The sequence below is a fragment of the Ornithodoros turicata genome, chromosome 10 (genome assembly GCF_037126465.1).
Source record: "Ornithodoros turicata isolate Travis chromosome 10, ASM3712646v1, whole genome shotgun sequence".
In the NCBI taxonomy this organism is placed as follows: Eukaryota; Metazoa; Arthropoda; class Arachnida; order Ixodida; family Argasidae; genus Ornithodoros; species Ornithodoros turicata.
In genome coordinates this window covers 30,344,218-30,365,216 of record NC_088210.1, presented here as the reverse complement: position 1 = coordinate 30,365,216, position 20,999 = coordinate 30,344,218, and the positions used below count along the sequence as shown (strand labels likewise).

The 20,999-nt window shown below is 45.2% G+C and overlaps 1 protein-coding gene across 1 annotated transcript in view; it reads left to right on the top strand.

The window, feature by feature from the left end:
- The first annotated feature begins 4,440 nt into the window (after nucleotides 1-4,440).
- Nucleotides 4,441-20,999, top strand: part of LOC135369839 (probable cationic amino acid transporter) — a 152,975-nt gene continuing 136,416 nt past the window's right edge. The window contains exon 1 of the mRNA XM_064603393.1: nucleotides 4,441-4,900. Within this exon, the coding sequence (XP_064459463.1) occupies nucleotides 4,777-4,900 (124 nt within the window). The 5' untranslated portion in view covers nucleotides 4,441-4,776. The remainder of the gene's footprint in view (nucleotides 4,901-20,999) is intronic.

Sequence of the window (20,999 nt, the reverse complement as noted above, 5' to 3'; positions counted from 1 at the left end):
TAGCACTTGTACGTGGTGTCACGCGGCCCTATAGAGTCACGGACGGACTTACACGGCAGTTGGCTCCGCGAAAAAACAAAAACAAAAATTAAGAGTACAATGTTAAGTACTATTAAACATATTTCCCGCATATCGTTGTTTAATACATACAGGAAGCATACTTTCCCGCAGGCATTATTACAATGTGGTGAAGCACGCTTTAAAGACCCGCACGTTTTTGATTTGGAAAAAGTACCGCGCGCCGCGATTGCAGGGGCGCGCTGTCACGTGATATTTTTCGTATTCCGTGGGTTCTATTTTTAGCCCCCCTCCCCCACAAAAAAAAGAGGAGAGAGAGAGAAAGAAAGCCACACGAAGCGTACCGTGTTAGGAACACATCGGTTGTGTGTTACTCAATGTGCTCTACAACCTCCCGAGTGACAGCTCGACCCTTCAACCAGTAATTTAAAAGTTCCATGATTAGTTTTATCTACTTAATTAATTAAAAAGATACTGGTGACTACGACACACAACCGCAAACAACATCCAGTTGTTTTCGTTCGTGTAGAGAGCTCTTCCTTAAAAAAAAAAAGAAAAAAAAAAAAAAAACTCTCGCTGCATGTTATTTAGGGCACCCTGTATAAGGGCAAGGATATCGTTGCAGAGTAAATGAGGTCAAATCCAAATACGAAAAAAAAAAAAGAGTAGTGCCATTTTCGGAAAAGCGTGCATCACGCGAGCGATTTTCAATCTACTACGTCGCGGAGCATGATAGCACGCGCGTGGCCTTGGCTCCATTATATTGGAGGCACGCTTATGCTACGTAGATTAGAGACCACGCCATTCGGTCGTTAGCGTCCCTGCTCTCTAAGTAGAGAAAATTGGGTAGAAATTTCGGAGTGATCGACGAAACGTTGTTGTATTTGTAGTAACGTTGTAATTGTTATATACTATATATGTTTTGTTAAAAAAAAAGGAACAAAAAATGCATACAAACCGGTTGGAATGAAAATTGTTCCTCGGACTGCGTAGGCAACGTCTTTAAAAGTTGGTCTTTTGCTGTTGCTTTGTCGGAAAAATTATTTTTTTTTAAAGAAAGCCGTAGCTTTATAGGGCTTAACCACCACGTGACACCTTATGCCCACTTGACGTAGTCACGTGGTACGGCCACGTGATTCAGGCAGTTTTACTGCAACGCTGTACTGTCGTTTCATTGATATACCAGTTCGCGCAAGAAATGCATCGTTGAAAAAAAAAAAAGAAAGTGCTACGTACCCGAGGTGGGAAGCTTCCGCTGTCGTCCACAGAGTCTGCAAAAAAAAAGAACTAAATAGTAGTGCATGTAATAACAATAAAAGCACAAACACACAGTCATACAAATCCGGAGGAAAAACAAACGAGGGAACGGAGGAAAAATATGTACCAAGGATGAACCATACTCTCCATAGACTGGTGAGCGAAGAGGTGAGGGTCAAACGGCCAACAGCGTCTACACCACTGGACTACGTAGACCAGAGGCGGATCTAGGAGATTGCGGAGGGGGGAGGGAGGGGTTCTACCTCAAACAGCGTCCTACACCCCACCTACCCAAGCAGCACAACATCTTGGCCCAATATTGGCAATACCGGCCCAATATTGGTCCAACATTGGACCAATATTTTATTTATTTATGATACTCTCAGGGCTTATTAGCATTAGAGAGGGGAGGGGCGTACGTAACAGTAAGTTCAAATATAAGTGGATGCGTACAGAAGATACAAAACAAACAATTAAAAAAATCACTATATGGCGTTCAGATGATCACAAAGAGCATTCTTAAATAATGAAGGGTCAGTAATGGATGAAATAGAGCCGGGAAGGTGGTTCCACTCGAGAGAAGTTTTGGGCAGAAATGACTGAAAGTATACGTTAGTAGTGCAAAAGGGAATGCCAAGCTTCTGTGCATGGTCCAGCCGTGAAGAAATATGTGACGGATGAGAAATTAAAGAGTGTCGGAGGATAACGTTATGATAAAAAAAAATTGTGAAATAGACAAAGACGAGTAACACTGCGTCGAAGTGAGAGATGAGATAGGTTAAGACTAGCTTTCATGTAGGTAGCACTGGCATAATTACCGAGAATGAACCGTGCTGCGCGGTGTTGTACACTTTCCACTTGAGCAATGAGTGTCGCCTGTCCGGATGTAATTACGGCGGATGTATCCTAGAGTGCGTGTGGCGTTTTTGGTTATATGCTCGATGTGTGGTTTTCGGGATATATTCGAAGATATGTAAATGCCAAGATATTTATATATTATATAAACACGTTCCAATGCAGGGTTATTAATAATGATATTGGACCCATATTGCCAATGTTTGACCAATATTGGGCCAATATTGACAATCTCGGCCCAATATTGGACAGAGATTGGGCCAATATTGGGCCAAGATGTTGTGCTGTTTGAGATGTAACAACAGAAACTGAGGGGGGGGGGGGCGAAATATCCGGATCCTCCTAGATCCACCTCAGATGTAAACTACGAAGACTACTACTGAGGCTATTAGACCGCAAAAGCCCACATATGGCAGTTTGGCTCTTGGTTCCCGTGTGGGTCGTCATAAAGCAGGATAACTACACCTGTGGAGGTCGACCCCATTACACCAATATAAGCTTCCAATGTATCTTACGCAGAGAGGTAAGAACACATATAGACTTCGTAGAACTCGAGGTTCGTTAAACGAGTGCAGGCACACTTTAGGAATTCACGATGCCGTACTTTTCTTACAAAAGCAAAAATTGCAATGGATTTTTAAGTATAAAATAGTATATAGTATAAAATAAGTGTAAAACATAGACGCGGTACCCGACCAAAAGCAGGTACGCGACGACATTTCTGCATCCTCGTCATTTACACGTTTGAAATTTGTTCCGCAGTAATCACAACACCAATCCGTGTAATGCGACACTTTCATTTCGGACTTTGCTCCCCCTGTTCACTGACATCTGCTAATGCGAGGCTACAACAAAACTCGTAAATAACAATAAAATCGCTGATTAAAAGCCCATTGTGCCGTCTCCATTTATGTCATTAGCTTACAGCCAGGCTGTTGTCTTACGACCGGACTGGCCTTCATTAATTAACGAGCCCGGGCGGAATATTTTTCAAGCGCAACACGCGGCCACCCCACCCATCAGAAAGCGGGCGTTTATTTCCTGCCTGGAAGTGGGCTTCGGCGCACCGCCTGGCCGATATGCGGGAAAAGTTACTCAAAGCGAACGAAGGGCGTTACGGGTACCGCGTTGTTCGCGGTCGCAACCACAAAGATGAGGAAGTCGTAAATCATCGTTCCCGACGTTCCAGTGAACAAGGTGCATTGTTCCGAGCAAGGCCCAAGTTTCGCCTTCGGCTGTATGCGTAGAAAACAATGTCCGAGCAAGTGCGTGTGCTGCTGGTACACGAAACGAAAAAGCTGGGGTGTATTCTACAGGTCTTCGTCGGTGTTGAACATGATGGAAATGTTCTCAGGCCTTAACACATAGAAGGGACAAATACATGCAAAGCCTCAAGTGCCTAAGAAATGAATGATGAAAGGTGGAAGTCACTGAAAAGGTTAGCTTGCTGTAGGACTCGAACCCAGAAGATCCAGGATCCAGAAGATGTGGGTTCGAGTCCTACAGCTGGGCTAACCTTTTCAGTGACTTCCTTCTTTCGTCTGTGTTGCTCCGCGGGTAGAAAGCGTAGGAAAAATATGATAATCAACCCGAAAGTAATGCCCCAAGAAGCACAACATCTTGGCCCAATATTGGACTAATATTGGCTATGTCGGCACAATATTGGACCCACATTGGACTAATATTGGGCCAGTATTGCCAATATTGGGTCAATATGTTGTGCAACCGAGCATTTCGAGTCTTCATCTTTTTATGACTTTGTTTTATCTTTATGGTTTTTCTTTATGGTATGTTTTCCCTAGTTATTCGAGTGATGACCACACATCCGAGAGCACGAGACGAAGGGATGAAATATTAAACGTCAACCTCACGCTTCGTTCTCGAGAATGCGCATGCTTCTTCGCGGAGAGAATCTTGCGTTACTTCCCATCTTCGACTGAAGCAAGCGAAGCTCATAAACGGAGATAGCGCAGAGAGGAGAAGAAAGTGTTAGGGAACGAAGAAAAGCAGGAATGTATAGTATCGCATTCGACCGCGGCACGGCGCAAAGCCGCCACGCTAGCAGCGCCCCCATGGTGGTCGCTTAGGAAACGGAGCAAGGTTTTCACAGCACGCAGAAATCAGAAGCGCAGATCGCTGCACGCGGCTGATATTTGTCTCCTGGACAGAGGTGCACGCGTGCGCCCGATTTCGTCTCTGTGATTGCGCTCACGTCTGGTGTCACGCGGAATGCAAACAAAACCAGAAATCGTTCCGTCTTTCAGCGAGTGACGTGTCGACGTTTTATTTGTCCGCTTTTCAGTACTCTCCCGTGCGAATTACCCGACCGGATGCCCGGAGAAGGTGAAGTTAGCAGACGATAGTCTCAAAAGAGAGCAGACGACGGATCATTGTGCAGAAATCTGTGAAGTCAGCAGAAGACATAATCGAAAAAGCAGACTTTGAAGCTTTGGCGAAAGACATCGAATTAGCAAATGACGTGCTATAAGTATTTATTGGGATGATTACAATTTTAATCCGGAAAGAAGAAGATCCCGTGGAATTTCATCGCATGACTGTGGCGCCCTGTGCGGTGGCGAGTGACTCTATTTTGCCGAGCGATGTGGCGGACTGGTAGTCAACTGGGATTTGTTAATTGACTGATTGATGATGGGGGAACCCATGTCGGTCGTCTGGAGAGTGCTGTCCAGGCGGAAGACGTCTCTGTCTCCCGAGGACGACGCCGGAGAGAAGTCGTCGACCCTCTCGGTCGTTGACGTCACCTGTTTAGGTGAGTTAACAGAACAGTATAACGAATGTGCAGATGCACGGGACCCGTTCTGTCCAATGCCCTTCCCGATCCCGCTACGTACTGAAACATGTCATTTGTCCTCGACATTTACATTATTAGTATAGGAGCGTATCATTATAAAACATACATTGTACGAACCCTCAACATGGGATTGCTATGGGGTTTCTAGTACTGACATAGATATCCCGTGTAGAACCCACTATAAAAAAACTATGTGATGAGTCTACTGACAAAGAAGCATACCTTTTTAATAAGAGTTCGGGGAAAATGTCCTATGCATGAACAATAGGAACGTTCGTACGAGAAAGGCTTGTTTCTCCTGAAAGAGAGTTGAAATCTATCGCGGAGTCCCGACGTACACGATAATTGAATACTTTGTGAATGCATAATTCATACTGACACCGCGTAGAGTAGGTGGGGGAGGGGGAGAGGCTCTAGGTGCACGAATAAGTGAAATTATAACAGCCGACATTCAACATCGACGACCGGTTTGTAAAGAGGGCTTTGCCGCAGTATGACAATGTGTGCAGTGAAGCACGCTTTGCAGGGACCGCTTGCAGTAAACATTTCCTGTCCGTGTCTCCCATCGCATGAGTGGAAACCCGCTGTTGAGCTGCCTGCGACATCCATTCCCGGTATTTATCTGGAAAGGTAATTCAGCAACCTTTCTCACTGCGTGTCTGCGTCGACAGGCCTGTTACTCAATTTCGATTTGGCGAAACATGACAAGAAGAAAGTGGCGAACGCGGGGGCATTGTGTTTTGTGATAGATTGAACTGTCACTATCCAGCAGAGCGGAATTCCGGGCTCAGCGAGGACTGCTTGTCGCGGGCACTGGTATCGCTTACGCTTACAAATTCGACGAGAAAAAAAAGAAGAAAGGTCCTATCTGAGTGCAACTGACGTTTCCGACGCTCCAACGGACCATGAAATGCTGCTGTTTCGTCTCGGACCTGGCTTGCAACGCATTACAATTCATTAACGTACTTGCTGTGACACACATATATATATATATGTTTGTAAGTCAAACGTCGCCATGCCAGTCCTGGACAGCTGTTTCGGCCTTGTTGGGCCTCATCAGCAGTACGTAGGCAGGCAACGCTTGAGCGGATGGCGTCAGAAAGTCACGTAACACGTGATTCCTCCCGTCAGGGTGAGCTAACTGACCACCGAAAGCCCAGCCTTTCCCTAGTATATATATATATATATCTTTTTTGTATACATGTGATACTTTCTAATCAACATGTATTACTTTTACCTTTTGTGGAGTCACCTGTTGCGTGTTCTTTTTTCTTCCTCGGCTTTCCGTTTTTCCTCCCTTCTTTTCTTCCACGTTCTTTTTCGGCCCTCGAGGTCGCGTAACGTTAGGAATTTACTAAACATAAATTAAAAACAACGTGTAAATGATGCCTGTAGAAAAAGAAATGAGGAAGTCTTCACGAGGCGAGGTGCGATCATGATGTACGAGCCAAATAAAGTATTCTTTCAACGAGTATTGAGACGAGCGGTCAGCGGGTCTTGCTTCCCTCTTGGAACAATGCCCGTTTTGTAAGCCGTGTTCTTGGCAATAGATATTTTAATACAGAGTTGTTTTTTAAAAAAAATTTGATAGCCAACGTAGTAAATTCGAGAATGAAAGCAGTGCATCTCCAGGTAGGTACCTTGCACTTCTTACAAAAAAGCATCACGACCAAACAGACCACAACAACAACGACACAAAAAACACAAAAAGTTAACAAAACATACTTCATGGATGATCGGGCAATCAACAAATATTGTACAATATATTATAATGAGAAATAATTTTTATGGCATTTCCCGGTCGCTCGCTCTCACAGGCTTCAATAAGACATTGACAAGAATCATTTAAGATAAGATAAATTTAAGATAAGATAAATTTAAGATAAGATAAATTTAAAATAAGATAAGCCATTTGTTTGCCACATGTGCTACAGCAGAGCGTAACGTGTTAATCTTCCCTTGCAGAAAGGGGTCTTATGTAATGCGCGCCGAGCTTTAATCCTTGACAATATGCTTTGATGTAGACAGCGGACAAAAATAAAACACCGAGGCGTGAGGTTGTCAAGTCTCCACTACTTAAAATTTTCCGTTTTTAGGGTGTCCCAGGTAAAACGTCTGCTCCTTTCGCATGTGGAGCACACTGAATGTATAGCTCACACGGCGTGCAGCTGTGTTCAACCTGCTTCAGTGCGCGTTCCCATATGCCCTTTCCGAAACACAGCTAAAAGCAAACGCATATTCATGCTTCGTAGATTGATACGGATGCTGCCGCTAAGGAAAAGAACAGAAGAATTAGAGAAAAGAAAAGCTCCCAGCACAATAGTAAGGCGCCGCCGAAACGTCGATTTTCATTGGGCGCTTTGAGTGTGCCTTTGATAAACGACAAACTGTGCAACGCAGAACAGAAAAGGAGAAGAAGAAGAAGAAGAAAAGAAGAAGAAGAAAAAAAGAAGAGTTCTGGGGGTCGGTGTTGCTGAATATTGCAGACAACAATTTATAGTGCGAACTAGAAGCGGCGCCGTCGTAAGTTAGTTCCGAATGCCCGTGTCGTTTTCAGCGCTGTCGTCTGCATTAATACAGAGCTTCTCGCGATCGTACAACACTGTGGGAGCAGAAATGACAGCGAGTCAAACACCTGTCTCATACAAATGAATCCTGTTTATGGTTTATTATCGGATGGTTCCAAAATAACGTATGAACTGAGCAATACTTGTTAATTAAGCACATTTCTCTTGTACTCCTCGCCGCATAGCTCCTTTAATGGCAGCAGACGACGAAGTGCACACCCTCTCCCCTCAATCGACTGCAATAAAATACGCAGCGCTGTCGTCTGCGTTGATTATTCCAAGATGTCTTTGGTTTCGGTTTCTGTATTTATAACAAGGTTTTGAAGAACGTGCATGCTTCGAATACTCTCGCAATACGCTAATTATCAATATAGGACTACCGTAATAGCCAGCTAAACCAGCAACTAGCTACGCACTACCCAGGTCCTTCCTCCATATCCCGACGTCATCAGACGTTATGCATGGAAGAGAAGCTCCCAGACCAATTTATATCAATCCCCACCCTATCGCTCAGAGCCAACGGCTTCGTGTACGCAACACCTTGTTATACCTTACTCCGTTTGTTCTGCAACTGAGCCGAAAGTGAAAGGAATGCCTCCAGTCCTGAACGGCAGCCGTTGATAATAGGCAGAGGCTGGTGTACGCGCAGAAGGGATGACGAATGCTTTCTGCACACACATAGATATTGCACCTTCCTAATCCTACTCGGCGTAAGCCGCCGTCGAAATGCTTTTAAGCATAGGAAGAGGGAGAGAGAGAGAGAGAGAGAGGGGGGGGAGGAAGAGAGAAATAGCATTGCGGAAATAGATTGGTGTGAGAGCACTTTATTTGTACATTATTTCCGCGGGAAAAGTTGCGACATCGTTGTCCTCGACAAATTTGTATTGTGATTGGAATAACGAGATGAATGTGTGAGGCGCTTTGGGGGTAGAGAAAATGGTAAGGGATTGCGCGGCGGGGGATTAAGGGTTGATTTTATGTTATCACCGCAAAACAACTGTGGGTTCGAGGGGGCGTTTATTTGTAGAGACGCAGAAAAACGGGACACGTAAGACAACAGAAAGAAGGGGGAGGCAGAGGGGGTTTATATGCGTCCAGGGCCGACTTCAGGAGGAACTGTGCCGACGTCCGTCAGATAGGTCTGTTGGAAAGCTCAATGAAAACAACCTCAGAGCGGCACAGCCCGTGGTAGGATTCGACCCACCACCTCCCAGTCTTGACCTTGAAGCACGACCTTGAAAGTGCCACTCGGTCATGCTGCTTTTTTTCTTCTTTTTCAGCAGCTTTGTGCTTTAACAAACCTAAGCATCTCAGATCAGGAACTCTGTATTGTCATCAAGTAAGAGAACTAGTTGTGTGTATTTTGAGATGTATTGGCATCAAAGTGGCACTGTGTGTATCGTAATGCACGTATCGATATGATTGGAGGTGTTCAGTGTGCTTACGGCGACAGCAAAACGAGGGAATTCGTCAGCGTTGTAGCGTGTCATACAGCGCGGTCAGTGAGGGGAATACATGCAGTCGAAAAAGTAAAATGTACGTACCGTGAAGGTAATTTAATACATAGAAACTGCCCCCCCCCCCCCGTCCGAATGGATTTCGGCCAGCGTCGCGTGAATGGAACGGAAATCAGATGGGCAACATGATATACGGAAACGCTCATCCGCCGTCGTGCGTGTACCTAGCTGTTGTTGTTGTTGTTTTTGTGGTTGTAAACACTCATAGGAAAGATATGAAGGTATAGTCTAGTGCCCATCCCTGCTGCCGCGATTTACTGTGGGAAACGGGAATGTCCGATACGTGGTACGCAAAACACCAGCAAGCTAGTAATACTACCACCACCTTAACGATTATCGCAAATACGAGAAATTCGTATTAGAAGTATGCGCTACACACTCTGACACCAATCAGTCTGTCCACGTGGGACCTAAGAACAACAACTTTATTGTGCACTCTTAAAAAAAGAACTTCACCGCATAGCACGCTCCTAGTCACAACCATTATCTCGTTATCTGCCCTGATTTGTTGAAAACTGGAGGCGTACGCCTTTTGTTGTGACGCATATGCTGTTCATAATTGTCACAAAAAGGCGTACGCCTTCCGTTTCCAACATATAAGGGCAGATAGCGATATAATTCGAGATTATGGTTGGCTAGGAGCGTGCTATGCGGTGAAGTTCATTTCTAAGCGTGTGAGATGACGGATGGGGAATTTCATCGCCAGCACTCTAAAAACTGAACTTCACCTCATTGCACGCTTTCCGCCAACCATTGCCACGAATGATAGGGTTATCGCTTTTGATTCGAGGGGAGAGGGAGGCGTACGCCTTTTTGTGTCAATTATCATGTATCCAAATTGACACAAAAAGGCGTACGCCCCCCTCTCTCTTCGAATCAGAAGCGATAACCCTATCATTCGAGGCAATGGTTGGCGCAGAGCGTGCTATGCGGTGAAGTTCAGTTTTTAGAGTGAGGGGCGATACTCTACACCATTATCTGGTGGTGATGCGGGGAATGAAATAATGAGCGCCTTCACAATAAGGATAGAAGTCCTGTGGTATCCAGAAAGGTGAAGAAAGCTTTGAGGGCAGAGCTTTGGTGGGCTGGATGTGGCCAGGGACAAAGCAATTTTGGGACCTTACCCAAGCATGTGGGACCTTTCTTGTTTTGCACCTGGAGAAATGTAGTCTACTACTCTAGTCTGTTGGATTTCCTGCATATCGTTACTGTTCTGGACGCTGGCTGTTTTCTTCACTTCCCCCTGCTGTCTCCATATCTCACCAAAGGGGACTACCTCCGTAGGTATAGTTCTCCTACTTGATGACAGTATACGCACAATCTCACCTCCATTAGTACACCTCCATCTCCTAAATGACAACACGCATCTGCTTATGTAGGTTCCCTAATGAGAATACACATCTCGTATACTGCCAGTGCTCTTCAGGTCCCGCGCGCAGTGCGTGACGATTTACAAAGATGCGCGCGCCACCAAGTGCGAGGCGCAAAGCAGCATGGGATCTTTCAGGGACACTGCAACACTGCTCTGTCGTCTGCTTCCGGCTGCTGCTGCGCACACTGGGAATGTTGTTGTTCTTCTTCTACCTCTGCCTCTGGTCGTCTCGTCATGCTTGAAGGCGCTCGAAGTTCCCATGAGCGCTTGCGTGCCACAGGTGGCGCAATGGCGCCTCGATGCCAATACACAGGTGGCGCTCGCTTTGCCGCAGGTGGCCTTTATTTTTGAAGCGTGATGTGGGCAAGCTTACGCTTGTCCCATCCTACAGTTGGCGATACAAGGTCTTCTAAACGCTTGTCCCATCCTATAGTTGGCGATACAATGTCTATTGCCGCACTTGCAAGCGGTGTTCCTACGCTAACTAAGTTTTATCTCAGCTTCAAACTGCGGTACTTCACGGGCCGATTATGTCACGCTACCTCGCGGTCAGCTGTTCCACTTCCTTTGTTCCATTTCTTTCGCTTGTCCCATCCTACAGTTGGCAATAAGGATGCAGCGGATGCCAATTACGTGAGATAGAGAGTGGCTGTCCAGGTTTAGAAGCATTGCGTCTTAACCTGCACCAGATGGCGAGCGTGCTACGACATGAACCTTTTTCTTTTTGCCGAGAGAGAATGACCTCTACCCTGCCACACCGGCACGGAAACGACTTACGGCGCACTATATGGAGCCTCGTCGGTCATCTTTTATGTGGCGTCTGGCCCATGGCCTCGTACGATATCGCAGCCGATCGTTTGTAAGAACACCTCTCTCAAATGGCTGTCCTCTTTTGTGAGGAGCTAGACACCTTGCGGCATGCTTTTCTCAAGCGCGTGTTTTTGGCGGCTCTCCTCAGACGCCCGGCTGAGGTCTTCAACGTCAACCAGAGGGGTGTGGGTTCGAATTCCACTGCTGGTGCTTTTTCTTCAAATGCCATCATTCAATGGAAGTGTGCAAGTGGGGGTTGTGAGGCTTGTGTTGTGTTTGTCCTATATTTATTTGCCCCATCCCACCGCAACGTTACCGTCTACAGTTCCTCAACTCTGCCCCTCCACCATCGCAGGCCACTCGTCAGTTCGTCGTTCTCCTTGCTGAGATCGCGTACGTTGGAAGAGCGCGTCAAGCAGTGGCAGGTACAGGGGGCATCCCTGTCTTCAGGCGTGTCGCACTCTAAGAAAAAAAAAGGTGTGAAAAGGTGGTAACTTCTATAGTTACCACCTAGGTCAACATAGCGTCTTATAAAGGGTGTAAAAGGGTGGTAAAAGAAATTATCATATATCCAAATTGCTACAAAAAGGCGTACGCCCCCGTCGCTCAACGAATCAGAAGCGGTAACCCTATCATTCGTAGCTAGCAGATAGAACCTTGCAACCGTTTAGGCACAACATATGCGACAACTATTACCCCCTAAAGGGTGTAACTGCTCCACCCTTTTTTCTAAGAGTGCACCGTAAGGGAGCAGGAGCGCTTGCGCTTGGGGCCTGTTCGATTTGCTCGCGAATTGGTGCGCAAGAACTGTAATGTTTCGCCTCGTGCACTCTCAGAAAAAAAGGCTAGAGTAGTTACACCTTTTGGGGGGTAACTGGCTTGTTGCATACGTTGTGCCCAAAAGGTTGTAAAGTTACACCCCTGGTTTTAGGTGCAAAGTTACACCCCATGCAAGGGTGTAACGTTTCCACATGCAGCAGGTAACTATACCACCTATCGAAGCTTTACGTCGCGAGAGGCGCGAGAGAATCGTGTCAGCCGTCCGCGGCCGCTTTCTCCGCCATTTTGTGCTTGTAAATTTCATGGCGCGGTTATAATACACCGCAGAGCGAAAATATTTTGTATGGTGGCTGTTCGAGTCAGGTTAAATGTCACCTCACTGCTCCTTTAAAATGATTTAAAATGCAATTCCGTGTGCATTGCGCACACCATCATTCTTTCGCTCACATCAAGCATAGCAAGCATGTCATAGCAAAATGTCTATAATTAGAAATCTAGCACGCACAAAAAGCGATCTTTCTTTGGGAGACTTGTTAATCTTGTATGTCAAAATGTCCATACGTGTAAAGGGGTCTACTTCCATAGGTAGTTCTCGTGCATATTGACAATACACTTTTGTGTTCTGTTACGGGAATCACAATGCAACATAGCCGTTTCTGCAACGGAAGCATGTCACCCTCACATAACTACGCGATAGTTGTTTGGCTGCGGCATCTATAAATAGATGTTGTCAATAATATCCGTATCGTACCCCACCTTATGAGTGAGCTGGTGCTTTGCACAAATCCGAAATGAAGGAGTAATAAAGGAGGAAACGGGGGAGGAGTAAATGGCATAAATCTGAAATGAAGCAGTAATGAAGGAGGAAAAGGGGGGAGGAGTAAATGACACAAATCTGAAATGAAGCAGTAATGAAGGAGGAAAAGAAGGAGGAGTAAATGACACAAATCTGAAATGAAGCAGTAATGAAGGAGGAAAAGGGGGGAGGAGTAAATGACACAAATCTGAAATGAAGCAGTAATGAAGGAGGAAAAGGGGGAGGAGTAAATGACACAAATCTGAAATGAAGCAGTAATGAAGGAGGAAAAGGGGGGAGGAGTAAATGACACAAATCTGAAATGAAGCAGTAATGAAGGAGGAAAAGGGGGGAGGAGTAAATGACACAAATCTGGAATGAAGCAGTAATGAAGGAGGAAAAGGGGGGAGGAGTAAATGACACAAATCTGAAATGAAGCAGTAATGAAGGAGGAAAAGGGGGCGGAGTAAATGACATAAATCTGAAATGAAGCAGTAATGAAGGAGGAAAAGGGGGAGGAGTAAATGACACAAATCTGAAATGTAGCAGTAATGAAGGAGGAAAAGGGGGAGGAGTAAATGACATAAATCTGAAATGAAGCAGTAATGAAGGAGGAAAAGGGGGAGGAGTAAATGACACAAATGTGAAATGCAGCAGTAATGAAGGAGGAAAAGGGGGAGGAGTAAACGACACAAATCTGAAATGGAGAAGAAGTGAACCTCAAACCCTGTAGCAACCCTGTGTTGTAAAGGGGTCAAGTAAACAAGGACGACGAATAATACCCTAATATGGTAGCAGTCCACATCGTAACATCATGCACGTGACCTGTGAATCCAGCAAATATCACGCCACAGAAAATCGGCCCAATCAAACAGCAATGCAAGTCAGAGACCCGCAGCTCTCGGGGCACGCAAAGTTAAGAGATACTCAATTCTGTTCATGGACCCTGTAGTTGACACCACGGAAAAGCATTTCAGTCCCTTCCGCTTTGAAGTTGGGCTGTGAGGCTTATTGGCAGGCCAGCCGGTAACTTCGCCACGATGCTTTCTATGCCTGTGAGGTACACTTTTCCTTCTGCGTACCTTTTCCGTGTATGAAAAAAAAATCTCAGCCTTATAACGCCGTCAAGTTCGAGTTGGAAAGCTGGCTCCTACCACATAATCCGGGTACTGTCTTGCATACAGACTCAACTTGGCACTCTCAAAATTCCGAAATCGTGAGACTTGCATACGTAACGAGGCCAACACGTACACCGAGCTGAATAAAGATATATAGTGAAGATGCTCACAAGTCAATATGAAGATGTACAGGGGAAAAACGAAAAAAAAATTTCGTGAACCAAAAAAAAAAAAAAAAAAAAAACAGTTCAGAAAAAAACGAGACGGGAATACAAATTTTGTGAGAGGTGGAAAGAATTTTTCGTTCCATTTCGTCTTCGAGTGTTTCTTTTTGTATTTTTTTTTACTAAAAAAAGAGAGGAAAAAGGAAAAGACATCAGCGGGAGTCTGCTTGGATAATGAAGCGTAGGAGCAATTCCAAAAATGCGTGGGTCAAAAACTGGGAAATGAAAACGAGGGGGGGGGGGGGGGGGAATTCGGAGAAAACGGTGCAAATGTAAAGAGATAATGATTGTGCGAAGTGAAATTCTCTCTTTCGTTTCTTTTGGGTTTCGCAATGCGTGCCTCAGAAAGGTATAGAGCTTTCGCAGATTGCAAAGAAGCTAAGCTACGTGATGAGCCAAGGATGTAGGTATCGAAATATTATGGACGAGCTTGACTATTGGTTTCCTAATAAAAGTATAGACATGATGAAGATGAAAGACAGGCCCACCCACCCACCCACAAACGCGTTTTGGAGTAGCCAGTCCTGACTGGGTCGGAACTAACCTCTCCATATTTTTCTTTCACATCCAATCCAATCCAAAGACAGACCAGCAGAGAAAGGCCCCCGTGGTAGCACGGGAATCAAGGTCCCGAATATGTTTCTTTAGTATAACATGATTGTCAGCGTGATAGCAAGTGGTTTGGGGGCAAACATGCTACCCCATCCGCATGCGCCATTCCAGTATGTACTTGTATTCCCTCTGGTGATGGTGATGTGATAAAGAAAAAAAAATGGGGATGTGAGCTTCGACGAGGTCGAACTGGCTACCCCAGTACGCTTACACACAGAAAGTACAAACAGATGAGAGATGATGAACAGAGATGAACAGAGATGATGATAGAGTTCAACATGCAGTTCAAAGGCTTCGACCAAGTGAGTGTGAAATGTCGGAATCGCAGGGGGCACACACAGCACACATTCGGCGAGTCATAGAATGTCCATAAGCCAGGTTGTATGTAGGAAATCTTCTATCTGGTCGACCTTGTGCAGAAGCGAATCCCGAGCAGGTCCAGTTAGCCAGGAGGTGCTACACATTTGTGCTGCTTGTCTTCTCTAGGTTCGCGTCCATGGTTCGTTTGATACAATGCGGTAACTTCAAGACTGAGCGTGCATCTACATCTCCATACTTTGAATATTGTTACGGTATTGGGCACGTGTGATCATCAATAAAATTCCCGTAAACGTCCGCGCATTTTGGCCCGAAAGGGACTAACGATTGGGGAAATACATCTATACACTCTTAAAACGAAACTTCACCGCATAGCACGCTCTTAGTCAACCACCATCCCGAATGACATCGTTCTGTCCCCTGATTGGTTAAAAATGGAGGCGTACGCTTTTTTGTGACAATTATGCACGGCGAGCTCCTTTCACGAGCACCACCAACTGTGACAATGATGCAGTTATGTTAATTGTCACAAGGTGGTGGTGATGGCGATGGAACTGCTTGTCACAAAAAGGCGTACACTCTTAGAAATGAACTTCACCGCATATCACACTCCTAGCCAACCATCATCTCGAATGGTATCGTTATCTGGCCTGATTTGTCAAAAACGGGAGGCGTACGCCTTTTTTGTGACAATTATCATAAGTGTCACAAAAAAAAGGCGTACGCCTCCCGTGTTCAACAAATCAGGCCAGATAACGATATCATTCGAGATAATGGTTGGCTAGGAGCGTGCTATGCGGTGAGGTTCATTTTTAAGAGCGCACGTCCCGCACATTACACTCTTAAAAATGAACTTCACCGCAGAGCACGCTCTTAGCCAACCATCATCTCGAATGATATCGTTATCTGTCCTGATTTGTTGAAAACGGGAGGCGTACGCCTTTTTTGTGACACTTATGCTGTTCATAATTGTCACAAAAAAGGCGTACGCCTCCCATTTTCAACAAATCAGGGCAGATAACGATATCATTCGACATGATGGTTGGCCAAGAGCGTGCTATGCGGTGAAGTTCATTTTTAAGAGTGTACACAAATCAGGAATGATAACGGTATTTTGCCTTGCAATGGTTGGGCTCAACGTGCCATGTGGTGAAGTGTATAGTCCCTCAAAAGACTAAGATTACTGCTGTGAGGCCGACAATGGCGAGCGCTTTCACCAGCACCACCACCTAAGATTACCTTTTTTTTTTCCTTTTCTTCATAAGAGTGCACATACAGCAACCGCACCTTACTTCGTCACTTTCTATCGATCATGGCTTCGCTTCTTTCGACAGAAAACTTCCCTAAACATCTCGTAAAATAACAGACGTATGAGAACAGCCTTAATTGGGAAACTTCCTCCTCCCGTCTCTACGGTAGCACGCCACGTCTACGAGCAACGACCAAGGTATGTCCTCTCAATCGGTATATAGCGAGACAATCGAGTGATGGACAACGTTCCCTCCATCTCCATCCCCTCCTCCCCTCCTCCCCTGTCACATCTTTCCACACGACCGGAACCGGAAGCCTCAGTAGGAAGCCTTCCGCGGAAATGAGGTCGCCTTTTGTCTCAGGCGACCTACGTGAAACGTGTCACCTTTTCCCCGTTCTTCCTTTATTTCGCTTTTCCCCAAATGCACTTTCTTTTAGTGCATCTGAGTTGGCTTTGGGTTTGTTGTGCACGTTTACCGGTTCCGTTTCGTGACCCCCTTCACCGTTTTTCTTTCTCCTCGCGTGCACCATGTCCTATACTCTGATTGGATGAGACTTTCCGTTTCGTCACCGTGAGGTGCGCAACGAGATTGGATTGCACCTATAGTCTCTCGGTGCAAGCAAGTTGTCTCGATGGGAGAGAGAGAGAGAAAAAAAAAAAGAGACAAGAAGATATAGGCCCTCTTCAAAATGAGCGAGTCGAGCTCGATGAGAAAGAGTTTGGGAGAGACGCTGTACTGGCGATTGAATGGCGTCCGAACCCATTTAGATTGAGCAGCTTGGGGTTAGATTTGCGACCGCATGAACTGCGTGGATCTCTGCAGGGAAGGTTTATGTCGTGGCTAAGGCGGCCGGACCTATGCCGGAGCACGGACGTGTCAGTCTCCCCTTCCATCGCGCTTGGTATGACCCAAGTATTCGCAACGCATTAAAGCTTTAGTTTTGTACCTAATAATCTACATTCTCAGTGAACCGTTGTCGTCTTCGATGACGATGCGTAATATATAGATGCGTATAATGTAGTCAGCAATGTTTTACTCTGACTGTCGGACCTTCTTTTGGGGGAGTTGTTCCCCTTCCCCACTGTGACCTTGCTGTTTCTGTATACAGGGTGTTTGCTCTAACGTGTCCAGAAATTATATTTAAAGCGCGAGCGATAAAAGAAAAGCAAGAAGTACCGTAATTTCACGCGTATTAGCCGCGGCTTATGCGCGATTTTTTTTTCTAACGGGCGCTCTGCGGCTTATCCACCAGCGCGGTTTATCTGATGACTATTTTTTCGTGGTATCTTCCCCATTTGCCGGTTTTAACGAAAGGGCCGACAGTGTCTCTGGGACAGCACCGCTCTGCCGATGCACAAACATTACATAGCAGGGGCGCGTCCCCATTTGAGTAGATTGACCTTCCTGGTGTCTTCTGGAAGACCACTGACCCAGCGATCCATGAAAAACACGCAACAAGGGAATCCGATCTTGGTAGACCACTGGCACTGAAACCCTTCTTGTACACCATGCCGACTCCGGAGTATGGACCACAGTGTTTATGGCCTTCTCTATGGTCTCCCTTGTCGCACAAATCAGTCGCGTCGTATTGCCCGCGGCTTATCTGCGAGTGCGGCTTATCTGCCAGAAAGTTTTCAAAACGTTCCTAAAAACAGGTCCTGCGGCTTATCTGCGGTGCGGCTTATACGCGTGAAATTACGGTACTTTTCTACTACTTGAGTAAGGCACAGGTACTGCTTCACTAGTAGCACTTGTTTCTTAATCAAGTAGCGCTTGTTTCTCTTTTATCGCTCGCTTTAAATAAAATTTATGGACACGTTAGAGCAAACACCCTGTACATGTTCGGGTTGTACATTAAAACGTCAGCTGTGTTTGAGACTCGTGTTTGTGCGCGTCCTTTTTTTTTATTCATTTTCCCCCTGTCTGGGTTTTCGTTATGGATAGATCTATGTCTGTCACTTTTTCTAAAAAGTGGCTGACGAAATAAAAAGAAAAAAAATCTCGTTACGTTTTATAAGTAGCGGGTGCGTTGCTGCCGTTCTATGTGAGCACATCCTAACGCTTCCTGACGCGATGACTCTGACACTGATGACTGCAAGAGAGAGAGAGAGAGATAGAGAGAGAGAGAGGGGGGATGATCGTTTCATTTAGCACCTCATTTACATGCACCAGTGTCTGCACTAAGACGCATCTCCACGTCCCAGGACGTGTTTTTCGTTTTAATCTTTGTTATTTCTTAATAAATCTCTCATTACCTTGTATTTGCGCCCTTAAGGTGCTTCCAAGTAAATAAATATATATTTACCCCTCGGAAGTATAGTTCACGAGACCATATTTAACATCCTTTACACTTACTACAGTTATAAAAAGGTACTCGTACGCAGAATAGCAATTACTGTCCGATCACAATTTTTTCCCTTTTTTCAACTCAGGCTTTTTAAAATCTTCTAGTACTCCCTTGAGATATGGTGCACAGACAACAAAGGACGTATATGTCGGTATCGTCGCAATGACGTCCTAAGAAATAGCGATTGAATTAATTCAATTAACCAATAAGCATAGCAGCCTTCCTATTTACTTCTATCACGATCTCGTCCGCTGCTTATAGAACTTTCGAAATATGCTCAGTCATCCATTAATGATTGTCGTAACCACTGATGTGTATGAGGCAGGAGTCGGTAACCTGCATGAATGGAATTTCCGCTTGCTCTCAAGTAGCATAGTCTATACCTCTCCAGCATTGCCATTGTGCCCTTTGTTTAAGAAGCAGGTAAACAAGCTCATGGTTTGAGGTATGTTGTCTTCCTTTGAAGTAGAGTGGAGCATTGATGCCTTTATTCCGACCGTGCAATATTATTGTTTCGTGCTACGGGTAGGAACCGTGGTCATGAACAATCCCGGCTAACTCGTTGTCATCCGGACCGCTTCTGAAGAACGTTCGCAGAATGCGGGAGATGTTTCCGTGAAACGAAAGCTTCATTTTTCACCACGAAAATGAAGGTGAAAATATTGAGTGTGTTGAACGTAGATTTAAGGGTTCTTGGTGCGTATGTTGAGATAGTCAGTTCTGACAGTAGTCCCACTGCACGTGTTGCTCAACTGAAAGAATGCTTGTATATGACAATGAATCGATGGTTACTTTATCTTTTTTTAATGCGCTATCAGCACTAGGCGCTTTTTTTTATAGTTTAATGTGCCTCGTCTCTGTCCTACACTCTAAAAACAGAACTTCACCGCATAGCACGCTGTGCGCCAACCATTGCCACGAATGATAGGGTTATCGATTCTGATGCGAAGAGAGAGGTGGGCGTACGCCTTTTTGTGGCAATTTGGATATATGAAAATTGCCATAAAAGGGCGTACGCCACCTTTCTCTCTTCGAATCATATGCGATAACCCTATTAATCTTGGCAATGGTTGGCTCACAGCGTGCTATGCGGTGAAGTTCTGTTTTTAGAGTGTAATATCAGAACAAGCAGATAGCACGCACGGCAAGAAAAAAAGAAAAGAAAAAAAAAACGAAGAGTAAGTGGGGCGTAAGTGCAGCTACTGCACCCCTTATATTCCAATTACTCAATTTTAAATTATTGCAATTCAATTGAAATTTACTTTCTGGCGCTGCAAATAGTGCTTAAGATTCATAAATGGCTCCCTTGATGCAACGATCTCCGGAAACGTGTGTTGTGCGGGAATTTGTCAGGAACAACGATGATAATGATGACCGGAAGTTAAAAAACGAACCGCAACTTTGGACGGGATACGCGCGAGCACATCTCTCAAGACTCCGCTGCATATTGGAGAGAGAGAGAGAGAGAGAAAGAGGAGAAAGAGAGAGAAAGAGAGCCATATACATCTTTCATCACTTCTCATCCGGTATGAAAATGCGAATACAAGTTTTCCCGTCATGTTCACTCGCTGATACGTTCGCAGACGACACCGCTCCAAGTGCGAGTTGCAGCGCGCCAACATGAATCGGTTGTGTGTGCGTCGAGCCCGCAAACAGACTTCTTCGATGTCAATATTTTAGTAGGACGAATCCGAGATGAGAAGCACATTCGCCACCCTGCTGTTGTATTTATGAGATGGTTGCGGAGCACGCTAGTCGGTACGCATAAATATTTCAACAAATTGGCTACTGGAGCGGAACGCTTCTTTCATGCGGCATACGCAAACGTTTGCAGAAGCCTCGGAATAATTATTGGCAGGAAAAAGGAAAAAAAAAACACCAAGTACCACCCTGGTCGGTTATTTATGGAAGTCCCACCGCAGTGAGTAAATTATTATGTAGGATGCTGCGAGTACAGTGTGAAGTTGAAAAAAGGGAACTGAGAGTCGAGAACGAGATCCCGTGTAGCTATTATGTACAATTATTTCCTGCAAAGCATCTTGGCCCAATATTGGACCAATATTGGGCCAGTATTGCCAATATTGGGTCAAGATGTTGTGCTGCTTGGGCTCGTACGGTGCAGCCGAGCTGGCATACCGTTCGTACAACATTTGTCACGTGGTTACTATGCTTGGACTTTCTCTCTGCTTTCCAGTGTTCGAGACACCGAAGTACTTGGGGTAAAAAAATAAAATAAAATAAAAGAATACAATACGATTAACTTTTTTTTTAAATTTGCAAAGTAAATGGGTTCTGACAGCGAACAGACGTTCTCACGCAATGAGATCTCAGTACTAAATCAGT